The following is a 24,530-nucleotide window of genomic DNA, read 5'->3' as shown; positions in this document are numbered from 1 at the left end:
AAATAGGGATAAGCCCGTTTGTATATTTACAGAAAAAAAGGACTGAACTTGTATTACTCACTTGAGTATGCCAAAACAATATGAGATCCTTGCTGTAAATACAGCCGTTGCTGAGGCGGCAAAATTGATATGCTTGCACTTTGAAATTCTGATGTAAGAATATAGTGATTAAAATATAAAATTTAAAGTGAAGCAGAAAAAAAGAGGAGTGTGTGGATGCTTGGATGGCAGATAGGTACTGAACTTACTGCAGACTAAATTAAACAGGCAGGGTCATAATGATTTTCCCAATGCAAAACTGCTGATAGCACAGGCACTGTAAGGTAGATGAGCGTTAGTGACAGCTTGTGCCCGCTAGTGGAACGGGGTGCTGGGTCTGGTGCACTTACTTGCAAGGCTAGTGCTCAGTGAGGCAGGCTGGGTGCTCAGCGTGGGGGCTGCTGCTGCGTATACACGTGGAGACCACCGATGCCTCGCGCGCTCCGGCCGAGAGCAACGCTGAGGGAGGCGGCGTGTTGTGGGGGCGAGGCTAGCGTGACATCACACTGGCAATAAGACAGTGGCTCAAGGGCGGCACAATACCTTTCATTTCCAAGTATAGCGCAGTGTATTTCTTTATCCTTAAAAGTTCCTGGATCCATCTCTCAATGGACTTTATTACTGATATTTCCATCCTCTTGATGGGAAAACTTCTGTTTGAGTCGCGGTTGACATACTTCGTACACCGTGTCACTTTGTTCCCGTCTCCAAATGACCTTACTCCCCACCCTTATGTAAGTTATTAATCTAGCGTATTGTATGTCTACATGGTATTCCAAAAATAAAAAATAAATCTGAAATAAATAGGAGAAAGCGAATCTGGTCTGAAGTCAGAGAGAACTTGAGAGAGGCACAGAGAAGACAGACCTCATCTACTACTGAGAGACATCGGTGTGGTTATCTACCAAAAACATGAAACTTTCAGCTCTTTCTGCCAAGCTGCAGCCCAAATTTATAAATTTATTGATCCACATGAAGTAATTGAGGTCATTAACCTTGTAACTTTTCGTCTGAAACGTCCTCCGCTCTTTGGGATACCAATTGGTTAACGAATTTCTGCCCAAAGTATATCGATCTCCTGTTTATCCTGTCTGAAATTCTCCCCCTCCTCTGATGCTCAGGAGCCATCTAGAATATAGGACCCCTACCCGCACCTAAGGTAAATATGCCATGACTATACATCAATGTCTCTCTCCATCTCCAGCCTCGGAGTTTATTTAACAATATATCCTATCACTATCTGCACTAGCATGTAATTATTCTTATGTAGCTCTGGATAATAGTTACCCCTGGTTGGTTATATGATAGACATTCATTTCACTGTTTTTCAATGGAGTTTATTATTGATTCATCTTGTACATATGTACATTAATCACATAATAATTATTGGCACATGTTTACATATTTTTATGGCCTAAATTATGGCGCATTCTTGATCGCTTTGTATAATGCATATGATTAATTTATAATATATCTCCATAGATATATCCATTTAACATGCATTGCTGACTCTGCTATTCACCCTATGGTGCGGTGACCTATTTGTCGTGTCCTCCATTTTATATGTTTCATGTTTTTATGAACAATTTTTGCAATAAAGATTTACAATTTTAGACTTAGCTTCTGTTCGTTTTGGATGCACAACTCTTAACAGTATGGGTATCGTGAGAACACTGATTCTGTTAACAACAAAGCAGACAACGCAGCCCATGACCAGACAGGCCCTTCTGGCATTTTCCAGAGTTGCCAGATGGACAGTCTGGCCCTGAATACTGGATTCACTGAACCTGTAGCACCATCCAACTATGCAGAAGGAGTGCGTGCACAGTAGAGAAGCTATTTCTGTAGTCAGTGGGGCAGCGCCACACCCTACTATATACTGCTGGGTGTTGACAGATATACAAAAGTTTATCCTGACCCTGGTCCTTGTCTCCTGCTTCACCCAGTTATATGACCCAGCTTGTTTGATACCTGTTGCTGACCCTGAACTAATTTAACCATTGATTTGTCTCTGACTCTATCCTCCTTCTTCTGACCTCGGTTATCTCCTGACTTTGTCTCAGTCTCCTGATGTTATCCTGTAACTAGCCTCCCTGGTTTTGACCTGGCTATTCGATTCTTCTCAGCCAGCTCACTCCACTGGCCAGCAGCTACTGCATGAACACTAGTGAAATGAGCCTGTTGTATGTCCAGATCCCAATATAAGGGTTAAAGGGTGAAGGGCACGGTGCCTGCTAAGCAGAATAGTTTGTACAAAGTCTGTGCTTGGAAACCCCATTTAGAGCTGCCAAGCTTCCATGTTTGATTGACCCTCCCAGGATGACCTGCAAGTACTGAGTCATGGGATTTCTTTAGGACTCACAGATGGAGCTGAGCGGAACAAACTATTTTTGAATCCAAGTATTTTCTGGGGCTAGTTTGCAAGATCTAGGAAAATCTCTTCAATGATAATTAGAGAAACAGAGAACACAACTATGGTATAGCCGCAAGGATAGAAACCTGTTCAGAGTCCTAAGTCTAAGACAGACAGAAACTTCAGCAAAGTGCCTCTGCTTTTTTTTTTAGTGTCAGGTCTGAATGTTATTACAAAATCAAATCCAGAAAAGAACAAAGTCTGTCTTGTTACCCTATGGTTTAGTCGTCCATTGATTGGTTCTACATAAGTCAGATTTGTGTGGTCCGTGGACACTCTAGGTCCTGTTGGACCAACACAGGGTCAGATAAGAAGCTTTCCTCTAAGCCAGTATAAGCTTGGACTGCCTCAGGTATCCAGCTAACCGCATCAGCCCCCTTTTTAGTCAAGTCACTCAATGGTTTAATAATCTTGGAAAAAATGTTGATAAATTTACAGTAGTAATACTGTAAGGGTTAAAAGGGTGGTCTAAAACTAACACTGATTTAATCCTAAATATCGGACTTTTAATTGTAATAATCTTAATGCTTTTCTAATATAATTTCATCATTATTATTATTATTTATATAGCACCATTGATTCCATGGTGCTGTACATGAGAAGGGGTTACATACAAATTACAGATATCACAGTAAACAAACTTACAATGACAGACTGATACAGAGGAGAGAGGACCCTGCCCTTTCGGGCTTACATTCTACAGGATGGTGGGGAAAAAGACAGTAGGTTGGTGGGTTGCAGCAGTTCCAGTGTTGGTTGAGGTGATATCTCCGGTAGTGGTGAGAGAGAAGGAGGTAGTGGGGTCATTGCAGGCTGTAGGCTTTCTTGAAGAGGTGGGTTTTCAGGTTCCGTCTGAAGGATCCAAATGTGGTTGATAGTTGGACTTGTTGGGGCAAAGAATTCCAGAGGATAGGGGCAATTCGGGAGAAGTCTTGAAGGCGGTTGGATGAGGAGCGAATAAGTGTGGAGGAGACAAGGAGGTCTTGGGAGGACCGGAGATTACGTGAGGGAAGGTCTCGGGAGATTAGTTCAGAGACATATGGGGGAGACAGGTTATAGATGGCCTTGTAGGTCAGTATTAGTAATTTGAACTGGATACGCTGAGGGACTGGGAGCCAATGAAGAGATTTGCAGAGGGGAGAAGCGTTCCCTCTGTACTCTGTCTGTTTTATTTTATTTTAGCCTCTCTCCCTACCTTGAAACGAGGCATCGTCAATATGTCTGTTTCAGGGCCTGGGCTAGTCTTTGCTCTCCTAGACATGCTTCAGTTGTTAATTCCAACATATGCTCAGTAGGATCGTGTAATTGTGCAATATTGTTTTCAATGCACAGTTACAGTGGGCTCCCTCGCCAGCTCTGATGAGAAATGATAAGCCGGTAAGAGAGCGCACTGTAAGGAGATAATTTGGCGCGAAGGGAGAAATGAGACCGGTCCTGCTCCCCCCAAAGTTGCATTGGTTGCGGGGCCTGGGATGGTCTGTGCTTTTCCTGCTCACTGGGTTCTCTCCTTACAAAGTGCACTGACAGTTTCAGTCAGGAAGGCGACATTAGCTTCTCAGAAATTGATGAATATGTGTACATAGGTCATTTCAGAGCATTATATCATGTTCTCTTTGTTTAATCCTTTAGAATCTCCACAGGCCTCATATCTGACTGTGGTCATCACTGTGGTCTCCATCGTTCTTATTCTCACACCTGTCATTGCTGGAGTTATTCTATATATAAGTAAGTACAGAAATAAAGGGCTCTGTGTAGCCAGACCACCACGAATTAGGGGATCATCGCTCTACACACAGCAAAGACCTTTCAAACTACTGCAATCTTAAAGAGTACTCTAAGGCTGTGTTCACATTGTGGCTGGCACTGAGTCGTTATTCCATCCAGGGTTTACCAATGATGCCGTGTATGGAGCAATCATTCCCACCTGTCAGGGTTATCAGTTTTTACACTGAACAGGTGCGAGTACCAGACCAGGGGCTCGATCACAACGTTTTATGTAAAGTTCGGACCTGACTCAGGTCCAGTGCCTCGTCGTAAATAGTGATGTATTTTAAGGGTATTCCTTTTTCAGGTGGATTCTGCCTGAAATCCGCATGAACAAGCGCTGCCAAACTGCGGCAAAAAATGAACATAGTACACAGCAATGTAAAAACAACATTGCTGCGCACACGTTCATTTTCTTACGTTTTTTAACCATTTCAAGGTTTGGAAACCTTGAAGTGGTTAAAAGAAGTAATGATCATTTTTCCACTAAAATGCCACTCAACGGTATAATGGAAAACGCAGAAAAGATACAAAAAACTGCAGCAAAGTCACCAGCAATCGGCATCAGGAAAAGAAAAGCTTGACGACTCTGCCACTGGAACAAAGACGTCGTCTGCACAGGCCCTTACATACGTTTTGCCATCAGTTATGATCCATTCAGTCACATCAGGCTTAAAAAATACATAGTGATACAATGGACATATATGAGCGCAACCTAAGAGCTCGTTCAGACGTATGAATGCTGTCCATATTAAAATTGTACAGCACGCTGACCAATGTTATTGCACAGGGCCGTCTACATGACAGTTTTTTCACATGGTCCATGTGTTGAAAAATCTCAGCATACTCCAGTCTCTTCTGGTTTTTGGATGAGATGCACATATTCAAGTATTCAAGTATAAGGGTTAAAGTTGAGAAAGCCGCATCCCGTACATAGTGCGTCCATTTATTATAGATACATTGCAATTATTAACATAAACTACGGATGAAAAAAACTGACATACAGATGACACACAGAGGGAGTATGGATGATCATACTGATGACACACGGAGGGAATATGGATAATGATACTGAAGACGACACAGAGGGAGCATGGATGATCATACTGATGACACACGGCGGGAGCATGGATGATAATACTGAAGACAATACAGAGGGAGTATGGATGATACGGATGACACATGGAGGGAGTATGGATGGTCATACTAATAACACACACAGGGAATATGGGTGATAATACTGATGACACACAGAGGGAGTATGGATGATCATACTGATGACACACGGAGGGAATATGGATGATGATACTGAAGATGACACAGAGGGAGCATGGATGATCATACTGATGACACACAGCGGGAGCATGGATGATAATACTGAAGACAACACAGAGGGAGTATGGATGATAATACGGATGACACACAGGGAGTATGGATGATCATACTAATGACACACAGAGGGAATATGGGTGATAATACTGATGACACGCAGAGGGAGTATGGATGATCATACTAATGACACACAGAGGGAATATGGGTGATAATACTGATGACACGCAGAGGGAGTATGGATGATAATACTGATGACACACGCAGGGAGTATGGATGATAATCCTGATGACACATGGAGGGAATATGGATGATCCTTCGGATGACACACGGATTGAATATGGATGATCATACGAATGAAAATGGTCAGTTTTTCTGTGAATGAAGATCAGTTGATATTTCTTACACTTGGATGATCTTGGCCTGAAGCTACAGTCACACATCTGTGTAAGATGGGCCGTTTACGTCCTTGTGTCTTCTGTTTCTTGTACGGTTTGTATCAGTGTTTCACCCTCTTTTTCTCCTCATTTGTTTTTAAAAACTGAAGGCATTAAGACTGTCTGAACTTTTTTTAGCTATTGACTCTTTGTGGATCAGGATGTCTTCCATTTTTCATCCATTTTAGTGGATTCACATTTTCTTTAATGAACGAATCTGATTTGTAAAATGTATGAGAATCAGACGGTCTCAGAGCCTCGCAGAGCAGACACACCGACCTGTTATCGGATCAATAAACTGGTCAATGTGCTGTCTGAGAAAACAAGGACATCAGCCAAATGTGTCACCCGAATGTCTGAATGAAGCCAAAGAAAGAACAGATCAAATCATACTTACAGTGGGGAGAATAAGTATTTGATCCTTTGCTGATTTTGTAAGTTTGCCCACTGACAAAGACATGAACAGTGTGTAATTTTAAGGGTAGATTAACTTTAATATTGAGAGATAGAATATCAAAAATAAAATCCAGAAAATCACATTGTATAAATTATATAAATTTATTTGCATTTTGCACTGAGAAATAAGTATTTGATCCCTCTGTCAAACAAGACTTAATACTTGGTGGCAAAACCCTTGTTGGCAAGCACAGCAGACATTTTCTGTAGTTGATGATGAGATTAAACCACATGTGAGGAGGAATTTTGGTCCACTCTTTTTTGCAGATCATCTTTAAATCATTAATATTTTGAGGCTGTTGCTTGGCAACTCGGAGCTTTAACTCCCTCCATAAGTTTTCTATGGGATTATGGTCTGGAGACTGGCTAGGTCACTGCATGACCATAATGTCAGGGTTCCCAACTGTCCTGGATCCAGCAGGACAGTCCCGGTTATGACACTCCCACCCGCTGTCCCGCCCGGGATTGTAATTTTCCCGCACTGCGAATCAGCCGCCACGCCCACCTGTCATTTCAGAAGGTGCTGTGCACTGATCGCCATACAATTCCCTCTATGCACAGCACACTCCAGAACAGAAGCCTTCCCCGGCTCACGTGACCGGTCACATGACTGTGACCTCATCACATGTCCTGAAGTCGCTCCTCTCCTGCATCTGCTCGGGTTGCTAGACTGTATGGGCTCCCTCCAGGTATGATGTCATTTCTGGGCCGGGGCATGTCATACCGGGGGGGTCAGAATGATGCCAGCGCCTGTCTGCTGCAGGGAGCAAGGCTAGAGGTCAGAGTCCTCAGTGACAAACTGTTCTTTCTTTCTCTCTCTCTGTTCTTTCTTTCCCTTCTTTCTTTCTTTTTCTCTCTGTTCTTTCTTTCTCCCTCTCTGTTCTTTCTTTCTTTCCCCTCTTTCTTTCTTCTCCCTCTTTCTTTCTCTCTTTCTATTCTTTCTCTCTCTGTTCATTCTTTCTTTCCCTATTCTTTCTTTCTCTCTCTGTTCTTTCCCCTCTTTCTTTCTTTCTTTCTTTCTCTGTTCTTTCTTTCCCCTCTTTCTTTCTCTCTCTCTATTCTTTCTTTCACTCTGTTCAAGCTTTCTTTCTCTTTTCTTTCTTTCTCTATCTGTTCTTTCTTTCTCTCTCTGTTCATTCTTTCTCTCTGTGTTCTTTCTTTCCCCTCTTTCTTTCTCTCTCTGTTCATTCTTTCTTTTTATGTTCTTTCTCTCTCTCTGTTCTTTCTTTCTTTTCCCTTTCTTTCTCCCTCTCTGTTCTTTCTTTCCTCTCTTTCTTTCTTTCTCTCTTTCTTTCTTTCTCTCTCTGTTCTTTCTCTCTCTCTGCTCTCTTTCTTTCCCCTCTTTCTTTCTCTGTTCTTTCTTTCTTTTCCTCAGTACCAATTACTGTTCCCTCAGTACCAGTCAGTGTGATCACCAGTGCTAAATGGGTATGGTTGGGGAGTGTATATGGGTGTGACTACTTGTGAAATGGGTGTGGTCAAGGACATGGCCTAAAATTTGCCACTGTGTGCACTACAGCCTTTGTCCCTCTTTCTCTTTTTCAAAAGTTGGGAGGTATGCTTAATGTGCTTCTTTTTGAGCCACTCCTTTGTTGCCTTGGCTGTATGTTTTGGGTCATTTTCTTGCTGGAAAACCCAGCCATCACCCATTTTTAATGTCCTGGTGGAGGGAAAGAGGTTATCACAAAGGATTTTACGGTATATGGCTCCATCCAGTCTCCCATTGATGCGGTGAAGTAGTCCTGTGCCCATAGCAGAGAAACACCCCCAAAACATAATGTTTCCACCTCCATGCTTGACAGAGGGGATGGTGTTCTTTGGATCATAGGCAACATTTCTCTTCCTCCAAACACGGCGAGTTAAGTTAATGCCAAAGAGATCAATTTTTGTCTCATCTGACCACAGCACCTTCTCACAGTCACTCACAGAATCATCTAGATGTTCATTGGCAAGCTTCAGACTAGCCTGCACATGTGCCTTCTTGAGCAGGTGGACCTTGCAGGCACTGCTGGATTTTAAACCTTTACGGCGTACTGTGTTACCAATGGTTTTCTTAGTGATTGTGGTCCCAGCTGCCTTGAGATCATTAATAAGTTCCCCCTGTGTAGTTTTAGGCTGTTCTCTCACCTTCCTCATGATCAAGGATACCTCATAAAGTGAGATTTTGCATGGTGCCCCAGATCGATGTCGATTGACAGTCATTTTGTATTTCTTCCATTTTCTTACTATTGCACCAATAGTTATCTCCTTTTCACCCATCGTCTTACTTATGATTTTGTAGCCTATTCTAGTTTTGCGCAGGTCTATGATCTTGTCCCCGACATCCTTATAAAGCTCTTTGGTCTTACCCATATTGTAGAGGTTAGAGTCTGACTGATTATTTGAGTCTGAGGACAGGAGTCTTTTATAAAGGTGACTATGTAAGACAGCTGTCTTTAATTCAGGTAACGAGTTGATTAGGAGCGTCTAACTGGCCTGTAGGAGGCAGAACTCTTAATGGTTGGTAGAGGATCAAATACTTATTTCTCACTGCAAAATGCAAATAAATTTATATAATTTATACAATGTGATTTTCTGGATTTTACTTTTGATATTCTATCTCTCAATGTTAAAATTAACCTACCCTTAAAAGTATAGATTATTTGTGTCTTTGTCAGTGGGCAAACTTACAAAATCAGAAAGGGATCAAATACTTATTTCCCCCACTGTAAGTCTTTATTAGTTATTCTACAATCTTGGGACCTACAGCCACAGATCAGAGGCAATGACCACGAGCTGAGGAAAGACGAGAGAATCGCACATCAACCCATGAGAAATTAGAGAAATAAGACGTCTGCATGTTCATGTTATCTGTAGAAAATTCCTACTTATATATTCAGAAGGAAAGAGGGTCTTTGTAAGTGTCTTAAAGCTCATGTGTTCCTCAGTTTTATGTATTTAATCCCATTTCCTCTTATTTCAGGAAACCAGAATTACATGGCAGCTGACAGTGAGTATTCTGCTCCGGGCTCTGATCCCGACAGTCACTGTTATGGGTCTAATATACATAGATTTGTTTATTTTACTCATTTATTTAGCGCCATTAATTCCAGACATCATTGTCGTCACTGTCCCATCGGGACTCACAATTACCCCTCAGTATGTCTTGGGAGTGTGACCGCTATTATACTTATACTAAGTGCGGTAATGTATGTGATGGTTATATGTGGTACTTTATTAGTCCGGGGCACTTAGTACTGGTGTGATGAGGGTTAGATAGGTTTTAGCACTGCTGGAAGTTGTAAGGATCAGCCATAGATTAGAAAGTACAAAGAATATCTAGAGATCTTCTCTGCTGCACCGCAGCGCTGGAGATGTCCTTCCCTCCACCGCACCGCCACTGTGATGGCAGATAGTGTAGTAATATCACTACCGGAGGCGGCTGCCCAGTCCTCAACTTTTATAATACTAGCTATTGAGCCTGTTCTACACCTGGGTGGCTAGCATTTTTTTCTGTGTGTGTTTGTCTCTCTATGTATATCTCTGTGTGTGTTTCTGTGTGTGTGTCTCTGTATGTGTGTCTCTGTGTGTGTCTGTGTGTCTCTCTGTGTGTGTGTCTCTCTGTATGTCTCTCTCTGTGCGTCTCTCTCACTGTTTCTCACTCAATTTAATTCAAATGATCTTTATTGGCGGGACTAAGTACATGTTAGCATTGCCAAAACAAATGGCAATAATAGGGGGACGGGGGGGGACGGTAGGGAGGCACTCTCTCTGTCTAACTCTGCGTCTCTCTCTGTGTGTCTCTATGTCTCTCTCTATGTGTGTGTCTCTTTATGTCTCTCACTCTCTGTGTCTCACTCTGTCTCCCACTTTCTCTCTATGTGACTGTCATTCTCCCTGTGTCTCTCTCTGTCTTTCTCTGTGTCTCTCTGTCTCTCTCTGTGTCTCACTCTTTCTCTGTGTTTCACTCTGTGTCTCTGTCTCTATGTCTCTCACTCTTTCTCTCTTTGTCTCGCTCTCTGTGTGTGTGTCTCTCTGTGTCTCTCACTCTCTTGTAAGGGAGGGCCAGGACTGTAGTTGTGACCTGTACTCTGGTGGCAGCTGCGTCCAGCCCTTCCCCTACATGAAATAACACTATGCTACTTGGTATACCTGCGTCTCCAGATCCATCTTCACCCGGGCACTTCCCAGGCCATAACGGTCCCACTTCTAGGCGACCCCCATCAATGGAGACACAGTCCAAGACAACTTTAACACTTGCTTTACTTAAGATTTTGCACGTTACATCCACAGATGGTACATCATAACATTTGCTTGCTTCCTAATCTTTCCCTTGCTTGTTGTCACTTCTGTGCAGTACACACCCAGACCGGACTGTAATAGACTTCTTCCCAGTTCCTTCCAGGTCTGATCTCACTAAATGACATTTCCTTCAGCCTGTTTCGCTTCAGACATGAATTCATCAATCACTACGTTTGGTGACTCCCGGGGAAGCATCTGAGGGTGATTTATTTGTGGATTTGATTTATAGGAGCAGTTGGTTGTGGTCTGACAGATGTGTTTGTGGGGTGACTATAAGAGCACCAATATTTGTAGGGTCCATATCTGTGATGGCATAGTCTATCACACTGCTGCCCACATGGGAGTTTAGGGTATGTCTTCCCAATGAGTTTCCCTTGGTGCCGTCATTGAGGATATGAAGTCTAAGGCTTCAGCATAGGTTCAACAGTGTTCTGCCACTTTTATTAACTATCGTAGCTGTTCCTGTCGGTGTGCACTGGGTTGTCACAGTCGGTATCTGCTCCAAATATATAGATGTTTCCATCAGTGGTCAGGTAGTCTCTTTCCCTTCCCGTTCTTGCGTTGAGGTCTCCATAGATGAGAACCTTGCCCAGTGTCTGGAAGTGGGCACCTTCAGTCTTTAGGGTCTCAAAGCTGTCTGGGTTGAAGTATTGAGACTCTGGAGGCGCTATGTACGCTGCACAGAGGTAGACGTCGGCCTGGGAGGTGAGGATGGAGCGGCTTATTCTTATCAAGTTGTGGCTGTCTCCTCTCTTCGCTGCTCTGATATGTTCATGGAGCTCCTCTTTGTACCAGACTAATATTCCTCCTGAGCTCCGGCCCTGTTTGATGTTTTTGTTTTTCAGGGCGGAGATAGAGATTTCCCTGTATCCGGTGGGGGCATAGGATTCATTATTTGCCTTAGTCCATGTTTCAAGGAGGATCTGTATATCAATGTTTTTCAGTCTTTGGTTAAAGTCTGGGTCGTTTGTCTTGCATCCGAGGGCTGAAGGGTTCAGGCCCCGGATGTTCCAGCTACTGATGATTAGGGCTGACATTGTGTAGCTGTATACCTTGTAATGGGCTGCCCTGCATAGGACATCTTGAATTGCTGACTGGTGGCTTTTTGTAAGCATTGTAGGAAATTGATCCAGTCACATGTTTCTTGCACATGGAGCTGAGCATGGTCTTTATTTCTGCCAGGTCACTGCTCTGCTTCACTCTGTGTGGAGTGGGTGGTGTCTTCCATGGTTTGTGTCTCTCATGGGCTAGTTTGGCACACAGGTTGCAGTTTCCAGTTTGTTGAGCAAATTCTGTTTTAGGTCTGTTAGTTGGCGGTGCTCTTTCTACAGGTTTTTGGTTTGTATGGGTTCTTGGCATGGGGACTCTGTTGAGTACTATGTCCTTAAGTTCTTTGACAAGAAGGTTGACTCCTTGGTTGTTGAGATGTTTGTCATCATACAGGTGGTGAATGTTTGACAGGATGTTGTGCCAGGGTGATGTCTGTCTCTCTCTGTCTCTCGCTCTCTATCTCTCTCTGTGTCTCTCACGCTCTCTCTCTGTGTCTCTCACTCTCTCTGTGTCTGTCTCCTTGTCTCTGTGTGTGTGTCTCTCTGTGTCTCAATTCAATTCAAATCAAATGAGCTTTATTAGCACTCCCCAAGCAAATGGTAAAAATAGGGGAACGGGGGGGGGGGGGGGGGTAGGGGGTCATATGTATAGAGGTCCAGGATATATCAGGCTCCTTTTAAAGGATAGGGGCATGTCCAGGATGGGGTATAGGAGTCCATGACATATCAGTCTCCTCTTAATTTGGTGATAGGGACATGTCCATGGTGGGGTATAGGAGTCCATGACAAATCAGCCTCCTCTTAGTCTGTGGCAGGCACTGACATATTCCACTGCTATGGCCACTGCACTTTCTTCTTCCCCCAGTATTATCTCCAGTTTCTCTTCCTCCTCCGTGGAGGTGAAGTCTGGGAGGAGATCAGACAGTCTCTTGAAGTGAGTGTTCCTCACTGCAGAGTGTCTCTTTCTGTGTCTCTGTGAGTGTGTGTATATGTGTCTCTCTGACTCTCTCTCTGTGTCTATCACTCTCTCTGTCTCCCTGTCTCTCTCTGTGTCTCTCACTCTTTCTCTGTGTCTCTCTCTCTGTCCATGTGTGTGTGTGTGTCTCTCTCTTTCTCTCTCTCTGTGCTATATACTCATTCCTCCCAACTTTTGAAGAAGGGAAAAAGGTACAAAATCTGCGGTGCACGCAGTGCGCTGCTGCAAATTTTAGGCCACGCCCCGACCACACCCATTTCACAACTAGTTGCACCCATGTCCACGCCCTGACCGCACCCATTTAGCACTGCTGATCACACCAACTGGTACTGAGGGCACAGTGGCTGACATTATGGGCACAGTGACTGGTACTGTGGTCACACTGATTGGTACTGAGGAAAAGAAAGAGAGAACAGAGAGAGAGAAAAAAGAAAACAAAGAGAGAAAGAAAGGAGAGATAGAAATAAAGAAAAGAGAGAAATAAAGAACAGAGAGTGAAAGAAAGAACAGAGAGAGAGAAAGAAAGGGGACAGAATAAAAGAAGAGAGAGAAAGAAAGAGGAGAAAGAAAGAACAGAGAGGGAGAGAGAAAGAAAGAGGGGAAAGAAAGGAATGAAAGAAAGAACAGAGAAAGAAAGAAAGAGGGGGCAGAAAAAAAGAACAGAGAAAGAGAGGTGAAAGAAACAGAAAGAACAAAGAGAGAGAAAGTAAGAGGGGAAAGAAAGAACATAGAGAGAAAGAAACAAAGAAAGAAAGAAGAGAGAGTGAAAGATTAAAGAGAGAAAGAAAGAGGGGACAGAAAAAAGAAAAGAGAGAGAAAGAAAGAAGGGAAAGAAAGAAAGAGAAAGAAAAAGCAGAGCAGTAGAGAGAAAGAAAGAGGGGAAAGAAATAAAGAAAGAACAGAGAGAGAAAGAAAGAGGGGAAAGAAAAAAAACAGACAGAGAGAAAGAAAGAGAGGAAAGAAAGAACAGAGAGAAAGAGAAAGAAAGTGTAAGCGCGGGTGGTCAGGAGCGGGAACTCCGAGAGTGGACCCTCTGGACCGTGGCACCGAGGGATCCCGGGCGAGCTGCCAGGTGGAACCGACCCCTATACAGGGACCGTTAGGAGCAGGCCCAGGGGTTCGAGTACCACGGTAGCCGGTACCGAGAGGGGCGGCTCAGGATGGACCGGAGTAAGACTGAGACTGGAGTAGGACGGCAGGAGCACTGAAGACAGGACTGGAGTAGGACGACAGGAGCACTGAAGGCAGGACTGGAGTGGGACGGCAGGAACACTGAAGGCAGGACTGGAGTAGGACGGCAGGAACACTGAAGGCAGGACTGGAGTAGGACGGCAGGAACTCAAGGCAGGACTGGAGTAGGACGACAGGAACACTGAAGGTAGGACTGGAGTAGGTAACCAGGAACACGGGTAGCAGGACTGAGAAGCTGCTGTGAGGAGCAGCCGAGACAGGAACTGCAGGAGCAGAGTGTGCACGATGGAGCGAGGCCAGAGTGTCAGGAAACACAACGATCAGGCGCCTCCCTCAGGGGGAAGCGGCCTGATATGGCCCCGTCTGGTCAGCCATTGGTCCAAAGGTGCTTCCGGGTCAGGGCACAGCCGGAGCATAAGAAGCAGGAAGGAGGCGCGGCCGCGGCCTATGGCGCATGCGCATAGCATGCAGGGAAGGCATCGGTCGCGGGCCTGTCTCAGGTGACCGCCGCGGCTGTCGGGTGGAGAGAGGCTGCGCGTGGGAGCGGAGGGCGACTGCGGCGTGGGAGCGGAGGCCGGGTGAGTATGGCGGAGCGGTGTAACAGTACCCCCTCCCCTAAGCCGTCCCCCCCGGAGGTTAACAAGAAACCTCTTGAGGATACGGGGAGCATTAATATTCTCCCGAGGCTCCCAGGATCTCTCCTCAGGACCAAAGCCCTTCCAATCAACGAGAAAGAAAGTCCTACCTCTAACCCTTTTCACAGCGAGGATGTCCTGCACTTCAAAAATGTTGTCGGCACCCACCGGCTGAGGACCAAGATCAAGCGAGGAATGGAAACGATTCAGCACCACAGGCTTCAGGAGAGAGACGTGAAAGGTGTTCGGGATCCGGAGCGAAGCAGGCAACCTCAATTTGTAGGCAACTTCGTTAATACGTCCCAGAATTTCAAACGGACCAATGTAGCGTGGACCCAACTTGTAGGAGGGCAGTTTTAGTCGGACGAATTTGGAGGAGAGCCAGACCTTGTCGCCAACACGATACGGAGGAGAATCCAACCTCTTTTTGTCTGCATAGTTCTTCATCTGATCAGCGGATCTCTTGAGTGATGTGTTGGTCTCAGCCCAAATCTTAGAAAATTCCGAGGACAAGGCATTGGCCGTGGGTACCTCAGAGGCAGGGGTTATCGGAAGAGGAACACCAGGATGTCTGCCAAAAACAATGAAAAACGGAGACTTGGCCGAAGACTCACCAGCATGGTTGTTATAAGCGAACTCTGCCCAGCTGAGTAGGTTGACCCAATCGTTCTGGTGGGCGTTAGAGAAGTGGCGTAAGTATCCCGTAAGCGTCTGGTTGGTACGCTCTACTTGTCCGTTGGACTGTGGATGGTAGGCCGAGGAGAAGTCGAGGGAAACGTTCATGAGCTTACAAAGCGAACGCCAGAACTTGGAGATAAACTGAACCCCTCGGTCAGACACAATGCGTCGAGGTAGTCCATGAAGCCTGAAGACTTGATGAATGAAGATTTCGGCCAGCTCTGGCGCTGAGGGAAGACCGGGCAGAGGGATGAAGTGAGCCATCTTGGAAAAACGATCCACCACCACCAGGATGACTGTGCAGCCCGCAGAGCAGGGTAGGTCGGTGATGAAATCCATGGCGATGTTCTCCCAAGGAACCGTAGGAACAGGCAACGGAAGCAACAAGCCGGACGGAGATCTCCGTGGCACCTTGTTTTTTGCACAGGATGGACAAGAAGCCACAAAGTCGAGTACATCTTGGCGAAGTGAGGGCCACCAGTAGTGACGTTTGATAAGGTCAAGGGTCTTTTTAGTTCCGGCATGGCCGGCCAGTTTGGAGGAGTGCCCCCATAGAAGAACCTTTTGCTTGAGATCCTCTGGCACAAGCGTCTTGCCAGGCGGAGGAGTAAGCCAGTTCACTGGAGCCACGGTGATGATCCTAGTGGGATCAATGATATGTGACGGTTCCTCCGTGGATTCGTGTGGTTGGAAGACCCTGGACAGGGCGTCGGCTTTGGAATTCTTGTTGCCGGGACGGAATCGGAGCTCGAAATCAAATCGGGCAAAAAATAAAGACCATCTGGCCTGGCGAGGGTTTAGTCTCTGGGCGGACTGGAGATAGGCCAGATTCTTGTGGTCCGAGAAGATGACAAAAGGATGGACAGCTCCCTCCAGGAGGTGGCGCCATTCCTCCAAGGCCAACTTGATGGCCAAAAGTTCCCGGTCACCGATCGAGTAGTTACACTCGGATGGAGAAAAGGCCTTCGAGAAGAAGCCACAAGGGTGCAGGCGACCGGAGGCGGTTCTCTGGGACAGCACCGCCCCGGCACCAGTCGAGGAAGCGTCCACCTCGAGTACAAAAGGTCGATCGCTCTCAGGGCGATGCAGGACCGGAGCCGTGGAGAAAGCCTGTTTTAGGGTCAGAAAGGCCTCCTCTGCCTCAGGAGACCAATCCTTGGAAGTAGACCCTTTACGGGTGAACACAGAAATGGGTCTTGTGATCGCGGAGAAGTGGGAGACAAATTGCCGGTAATAGTTGGCGAACCCGAGGAATCGTTGTATCGCCTTTAATCCGACGGGGCGAGGCCATTTGAGGATGGCAGACAACTTCTCGGGATCCATCCTTAGACCAGCGTCGGAGATAATGTATCCCAGGAATGGCAGAGAGGTCTGTTCGAAGAGACATTTCTCGATCTTTGCATACAGACGGTTCTCCCGAAGACGCTGAAGCACCAGGCGGACACTCTTTCTGTGGGACGAGAGGTCCGGCGAGAAGACGAGGATGTCGTCTAAGTACACGACCACACAGGAGTATAAGAGATCCCGGAAGATCTCATTGACGAACTCTTGAAAGACTGCAGGAGCATTGCAAAGACCGAAGGGCATGACCAGGTACTCGTAATGGCCATCTCGAGTGTTGAAAGCGGTCTTCCACTCGTCACCTGCGCGGATACGGACCAGATTGTAGGCTCCTCTGAGGTCCAGCTTGGTAAAGACCCGAGCCCCTCTGAGACGGTCAAACAGTTCTGGAATGAGTGGAAGAGGGTACCTGTTCTTGATGGTAATCTCATTCAAGCCCCTATAGTCAATGCATGGCCGTAGAGTCCCGTCCTTCTTTTTGACGAAGAAGAACCCGGCTCCCGCGGGCGAAGAGGATTTCCGTATAAAGCCTTTGGCGAGGTTCTCTCGGACGTACTCAGACATGGCGGTGGTCTCCGCGGGAGACAGAGGGTAGATTCTGCCCCTTGGGGGGGTTGAGCCAGAAACAAGTTCAATTGGGCAGTCAAACGGCCGGTGTGGAGGAAGGACCTCCGCTTCCTTCTAATCAAAAACATCGGCGTAGGAGCTGTAAGCTGGAGGCAGCCCCGGGAGGTCTGGAGGTGACCGTGGAGCGGCCGCCAGGCGGACAGGAGTCAGACAGCGAGCTTGGCACGGGTGCCCCCAGCGGAGTATCTCCCCAGAAGACCAGTTGAGAACCGGCTGATGAGTCCTTAACCATGAAGACCGAGTAGAATTGCGTGAGAGAGCTTAGGTAAAACGTAAAAGGCTATCTTCTCTCGATGTAAGGCTCCGATTTGCAATTCCACCTCTTCAGTGACCAAGGTGACGGTCTCCTGTAGCGGTTTGCCATCCACGGTGGCAATCTGAATTGGGTTAGATAGAGTGACTACAGGAATTTGGTATTTGTCTACCTCTTCCGGCCGAATGAAGTTACCCGCTGAGCCCGAATCCACGTAGGCCACCTCGGAACCACGCCTCCCTCCTGAAACCAAAAGCACAGAAATCGTAAGGGGTTGAGAGGAATCATCATCATCACCTAGGAAGGCCTCTCTTACCTGACCTAGGTGGAGTCGTTTCCCTGTCTCTTAGGACAGGTGCGGATATAGTGTGACGAATGACCGCAATAGAGGCACAGACCTTGTGCCCGTCTCTCTCTCTGACGTAACTCGGCCAACCTGAGATGATCTATCTGCATGGGCTCACCCGAAGAGAGGGAAGAAGATCCGACTGAACGTGAGCTGGCCGACTGAGTGAAAGGAGAAACTGACCTGGAGGAGCGCCTGTCTCTCACTGACTCCCGAGCGCGCTCCAGGAAGCGCAGGTCAATGCGGGTAGCCAGCGAGATAAGGTCCTCTAAGGTGGACGGGGTATCTCGACCTGCGAGTTCATCCTTTATTTTACTAGAAAGACCGCGCCAGAATGCCCCCACCAAAGCTGCGTTATTCCAGCCGAGCTCGGAGGAAATAGTGCGAAAGCGAATAGCGTACTGTCCGACCGTGAGAGAGCCCTGGTGTAAGTTAAAGAGTGACTCAGTGAGAGAGGCTAACCGGCCCGGCTCATCGAAAACCTTACGAAACGTATCCAGGAAAACCGGGAGACTCGAAACGACCGGGTCGTCACATTCCCAGAGCGGGTTTACCCAAGAAAGGGCCTCTCCCTCCAGATGGGACATGATGAAGGCCACTTTGGCCCTGTCCGAGGGATATTGCTGCGGCAGCCATTCAAAGTGGAGACTACACTGATTTAAGAACCCCCTACAGAGCTTGGGATCCCCGGTGAAACGAGGCGGCTTGGCGAGGCGGGGCGTCGGAGGAGCAGTAGACGCAGGGGGAGGAGTCGGCACTGCAGCGGCAGCCTGGAGGGCCGACAAACGACTATCAAATGAGGCCATGTAGGACAAAATGTGGGTTTGAGTATCTTTCTGCTGACCCAGCTCCTGTTGGAGACTGGCCAGCTGAGTGGCATTTCCAGGATCGGCCACCTGTAAGGCCGACAAACGGGTGTCCATCGACTTCATGATTGACATAATGCGCCCCTGATTCTCCCGTAGGAATAGCAACTCTTTCTGGGTAGCAGCCGTAGTACCGGCGGAGTCCATGGCCTGATCGTACTGTTAGCGCGGGTGGTCAGGAGCGGGAACTCCGAGTGGACCCTCTGGACCGTGGCACCGAGGGACCCCGGGCGAGCTGCCAGGTGGAACCGACCCCTATACAGGGACCGTTAGGAGCAGGCCCAGGGGTTCGAGTACCACGGTAGCCGGTACCGAGAGGGGCGGCTCAGGATGGACCGGAGTATGAGACTGGAGTAGGACGGCAGGAGCACTGAAGACAGGACTGGAGTAGGACGACAGGAACACTGAAGGCAGGACTGGAGTGGGACGGCAGGAACACTGAAGGCAGGACTGGAGTAGGACGGCAGAAACACTGAAGGCAGGACTGGAGTAGGACGGCAGGAACACAAGGCAGGACTGGAGTAGGACGACAGGAACACTGAAGGCAGGACTGGAGTAGGTAACCAGGAACACGGGTAGAAGGACTGAGAAGCTGCTGTGAGGAGCAGCCGAGACAGGAACTGCAGGAGCAGAGTGTGCACGATGGAGCGAGGCCAGAGTGTCAGAGAGAAAGAAAGAAAGAAAGAACAGAGAGTGAAAGAAAGAACAGAGAGAGAAAAAAGAAAGAACAGAGAAAGAGAAAGAAAGAGGTGAAGGAAAGAAAGAAAGAAAGAACAGAGAAAAAAAGAAAGAACAGAGAGAAAGAAAGAGGGGTCAGAAAAAAAGAACAGAGAAAGAAAGAAACAGGGGAAAGAAATAAAGAACAGAGCGGGAGAGAGAAAGAAAGGGAAATAAAGAAAGAACAGAGAGAAAGAAAGATAGAGGGGAAAGAAATAACAGAGAGAAAGAAAGAAAAAATGGAAAGAAATAAAGAACAGAGAGATAGAGAGAAAGAAAGAGGGGAAAGAAAGAGCAGAGAGAGAGAAAGAAAGAAACAACAGAGAGAGAAAGAACAGAGAGAAAGAAAGAACAGAGAGAGAAAGAAAAAAGAAAGATTAGAGAGAGAAATAAAGGATAGAGAGAAAGAAACGGAGAGAAAGAAAGATTAGAAAGGGAAAGAAACGGAGAGAAAGAAAGATTAGAAAGGGATAGAAAGAACAGAGAGAGAGAAAGAAACAGACAGAGAAAGAAAGAAAGAAAGAAAGAACAGAGAAAGAAAGATGAGAGAGTAAGAAAGAAAGATGAGAGAAAGAAAGATTAGAGAGGGAAAGAAAGAACATAGAGAGACAAAGAAAGATTCTATAAAGATACTCTAGCAGCCCAGATCACATTGTATTGCCCTCCTGAGCCTCCCGGTGCAGGACATATCATGATCCTCTCACATGGCCTGCATCCCCGATTCCAAGGCGATCCATCTGTCCATGCTGTTGGAGGTGGACACGGTGATGGATCTGAAGCATTCTCTGAAGTGCCGCCATGGTTCCGTCACAATCTCCTCCCGAAATTTCCTCATTTCCAGTCAGCTTCGAGCACATCACTTCCGGTGGAACGTCACGTGCAAGTTTTAAAGTGCTCCTCAGGGCTCCGCCATGTACTCCTGTGTCCGTGGGAAAAGTAAGCTCCCGGCCGAGACAGTGGGGCAGACTCTCAAAATCGGGACTGTCCCATTGGATCCGGGACAGTTGGGAGGTATGAATGCTTCCCACCATACACTTTGTATAAGCATGGCTCCGCACAGCTCATACACACACGGTTCCGCTTTGTATGCCTCGTACACATACGGCTCTGCTCCATACACCTCGTGCACACACAACTCCACTCAGTACACACATGGCTCAGCTCCATACACACAGGGCTCTGTTTCGTACACCCCATACACACACGGCTCCGTACACTTCATACACACAGGGCTCTGTTCTGTACATCTCATACACAACACACAGCTCTGCTCTGTACACCTTGTACACATGCAGCTCCGCTCCGCACACCCCATACACAAGCGGCTCCGCTCCGTACACACACGGCTCCACTCCGTACACACACAACTCTGCTACACCTACACTGTAAACCCCTCCTGACCCCACACAAACTTCTCCTCATCCAGCACCATGACAACCAGCACAGCAGAGTCCTGCATACACTGAGGTCCCTGATCATGAGATCCCTGACTCCTCCCCTCCTGTGAACTCATCACAGGTCCTTTGTGCACAGAACAGCCTAGCAATGTCATTGCTGGGATTTATTAGTAGTGAGGGGCTGTGGTGGGTCTATCTGGGTGTTAAGCGTCGGGTTCCTGTAGCTGCACAGTGGGAATCCAGAGCCTTGCATCCAGCGGTCTCCCATTCTCCACCGACCGCTCAGGAGCCTGCACAGCAATCTCGGCGTCCCAGACAATCTGCTCCGACCATCTCTGTAGGACTGGTTGTTGCTGCCACCTCTGGGTCAGCAATAGCAGTGCAGGCTGTCCTGCAGCAAGCCACTCCAGAGGCTAAGTTCTCTCGTCGCGCTACTGGGCATGCTCACGAGGCGATCTCCCATTGGAGATCGGGAGTTACATGCTCAGGTCCTTCTCCTGTTCTGATTGGTCCATCTCAGAGATCTGGAAGGTCCCGGAAGCGCACGGCTATAAAAGGCCCGCATGGCCGAGCGGCTAGTATAGACTCTAATTGCTACTGTGTGAATGGTGATGGATGTATGGACTGCGAATGACTCATTAAGATTCCCCTCCCTCTGATATTACGAGTGCGTTAAAGGATCTAGTTATAGTCAGTGCCAGTCAGTGGCAAGCTACTGGCCACACGGCACATCCTCCACAGTACTAGCGTCCGACAGTGCGCCCCTCATGGGCGCTGTCGCATTGCGGCTGGGTCAGGAGCCGCGCTGCTGTAGCAGCACTAGTTGGCGTCCACGGTAGCAACGCCGCACGCACGGTAGGTCTAGACGGCATCGCCCTGAGTCTTGGGCTTAGTCCTGTGACCATATACCGTGCGTGCAAATCGCTGAGTCCTGTGAGGTCAACAGGCTCGGCATTTATGTTCATGCCTTAGGCGACTTTGTGAATCAACAGAGTACGCCCAGTGAACATCGGGTGACGTATAACCCACGTGTGCTATGCCGCCATATAGCGCGTCTGCCATTGTCTAGCAGCGGTTTTAACACCTACTGCACGTGGACCCCGGGCGGAGAACGCACTTTCTATTATTTAATATTTAGTGCATTCCGCCGTCCCTAACACTGGGAGGGCGAGGAATGGATGGGATCAGTGCAGTGCGGGAAAAGTAAACTCCCAGCCAGGACAGCGGGGAATACTGTAAAAATCGGAACTGTTGTGAGGCTTGTATATACTGTATATCTCCACAGACAGAGCTAAAAGGAGAAGATATGAAATACCTTGTGTCTAGTTATCAGGGTAATTCTACCACTTTTCTGGTGTAATTTTACACAACATTTCTCCTTTTTTGCAGCTTCAGATGCCTCCTCTGACTTATAAACCTCCATAACTGTAAGTAAATATCGGATCCTGATAATAACGACTCTCGGCCGCTGTAAGAAGGGTTACTAGGCGGCTTTAAGAGTGGTATAATTAATCCTTATTATCATTCAATCTCTAGGAGCAGAAACAGAAGATCAGAGTGTCCATTGGACGTCGCTGTCACCTTCTCTTTCACCCGTGGTTCCTTAGTTATTTCCATTCAGGATTTGTAAATTACTTGGGGACGTATTCCTGAAGAAGGTGCCATATGTGTGGAAGACATTTAGGGCAATTTGTCCATTATTTTGTATTTATTCTTGTTTTTTACTAGTAAATTTAATTGTGTTATTGATGCCTCTGTCCCTATAGGAGCTATAATAGGACACATTTCCCTGGCTCAGTATTTGCTATAGATGCTTCATACAGATGAGCTGATCTCACCTTCATTTTGAGCTGATTTGCTTGTAGAAGAATTTACCTTTCGGTTTAAATAATTTCAGTCCAAAACAAAAAGAAATCAATAGCCATGTATTATTTATTATGGTGTGAGGTCTCAGCAGACACCAAGGCTTTATAGACTGGGGACATACAGTGGGGAAAAAAAAGTATTTAGTCAGCCACCAATTGCGCAAGTTCTGCCACTTAAAAAGATGAGAGGCCAGTAATTGACATCATAGGTAGACCACAACTATGAGAGTCAAGATGAGAAAACAAATCCAGAAAATCACCTTGTCTGATTGGGTAAGATTTATTTTTCAAGTTATGGTGGAAAATAAATATTTGATCATTAACAAAAGTTCATCTCAATATTTTCTTATATATCCTTTGTTGGCAATGACAGAGGTCAAACGTTTTCTGTAAGTCTTCACAAGGTTGCCACACACTGTTGTTGGTATGTTGGCCCATTCCTCCATGCAGATCTCCTCTAGAGCAGTGATGCTTTGGACCTGTCGCTGGGCAACACGGACTTTCAAATCCCTCCAAAGGTTTTCTATGGGGTTGAGATCTGGAGACTGGCTAGGCCACTCCAGGACCTTCATATGCTTCTTACAAAGCCACTCCTTCATTGCCCTGGCAGTGTGCTGGGGATCATTATCATGCTGAAAGACCCATCCATGTTTCATCTTCAATGCCCTTGCTGATGGAAGGAGGTTTGCCCTCAAAATCTCACGATACAATATAACATTTTATATTGTGAAAACAATATAATCCACCACAAGAGGGAGCTCCGGCTCATTAATTTCTATAATGTAAAACATTAAGGGTAAGTTCACACAGGAATTTTTTGCTGTATTTTTTTAATGCTAATTTTCAGTTGCTTTTTCCATTACCAGCAAAGCCTATGAGAGTTCAGAAATCTCATGCACACACATTGTTTTTTGTATGATCAGGATTTTGTGCTTGCTGCATTTTTTGGACATAGAACATGTCACTTCTTTCAGTGTTTTTCACCCATTGGCTTGAATGGGTGTTGGAAAAAATGCAGCAAAAACGCAGGTGTCATTACTTGCTGCTTTTTCGTGCAGAAAGTCATGGCCAGCAGGAAGTGGCCTCACAGCCAAGAGCTTTGGGGTGTTGTTAGTGAGGTGTCCATAGTGTGACAGTGAGCTATTGTGAGGTAGTGTCACGTAGTAGTGAGGTGTCAGCCATGTCTTGGTATAGGAGGATAAACATTAATATTTCCCAACTAATCATGGAGGTAATATTTTTTTTATATGTGATATATATATATATATATATATTAGCCAAACTCAACTTTATTACCATGCACAAAGAGACACAAAAATGCATGAAAAAAACGCACCAGAAAATGCAGCTTCTTTCCTGCCAAGAAATCAGGTTTTGCTGCAGAAACAAAACGTAGCAGAAACAAAACGTAGCAAAAACACCCTGTGTGAACTTACCCTAGTACCGTCCACCACAAGAGGGAGCTCTTGCTCATTATATAGTAAGATAGTCACATAGTTTTTAAGGTTGAAGAAAGACTTTACGTCCATCTAGTTCAATGTAGAGCCTAACACTTTGATCCAGAGGAAGGCAAAAAAAAAACCCATGCAGCGAACACCAAGCTCCACTTTGAGGAAAAAAATTCCTTCCCGACTCCACATATGGCAACAGGCTAGCTCCCTGGATCAACGCAATAGTAAGGAAACTAGTGTATATACCCTGTAATATTATACTTTTCAAGAAAGGCATCCAGTCCCTTCTTAAATTTTAGTAGTGAATCACTCATTACAACATCATACAGCAGAGAGTTCTACAGTCTCACTGCTCTTACAGTAAAGAATCTGCATCTGTGAGTATGCTTATTGATCATTGATTTCTATAATGTTAAACA

The 24,530-nt window shown here is 46.3% G+C and overlaps 1 protein-coding gene across 2 annotated transcripts in view; it reads left to right on the top strand.

Moving 5' to 3' along the window:
- The window catches only part of LOC141073823 (class I histocompatibility antigen, F10 alpha chain-like), an 86,211-nt gene extending 63,223 nt beyond the window's left edge, over positions 1-22,988 (top strand). For both annotated transcript variants that reach the window (XM_073561283.1, XM_073561282.1), the window contains exons 5-8: positions 4,082-4,177; positions 9,401-9,427; positions 22,185-22,222; positions 22,332-22,988. In XM_073561283.1, the coding sequence (XP_073417384.1) occupies positions 4,082-4,177; positions 9,401-9,427; positions 22,185-22,210 (149 nt within the window). In that variant the 3' untranslated portion in view covers positions 22,211-22,222; positions 22,332-22,988. The remainder of the gene's footprint in view (positions 1-4,081; positions 4,178-9,400; positions 9,428-22,184; positions 22,223-22,331) is intronic.
- Positions 22,989-24,530: the final 1,542 nt, after the last annotated feature.

Source organism: Dendrobates tinctorius, unplaced genomic scaffold, assembly GCF_039654945.1.
Source record: "Dendrobates tinctorius isolate UK_male_01 unplaced genomic scaffold, ASM3965494v1 ptg000315l, whole genome shotgun sequence".
Classification (NCBI taxonomy): domain Eukaryota; kingdom Metazoa; phylum Chordata; class Amphibia; order Anura; family Dendrobatidae; genus Dendrobates; species Dendrobates tinctorius.
The sequence above is the reverse complement of the archived record's forward strand: the minus strand, read 5'-3'. Positions and strand labels throughout refer to the sequence as shown.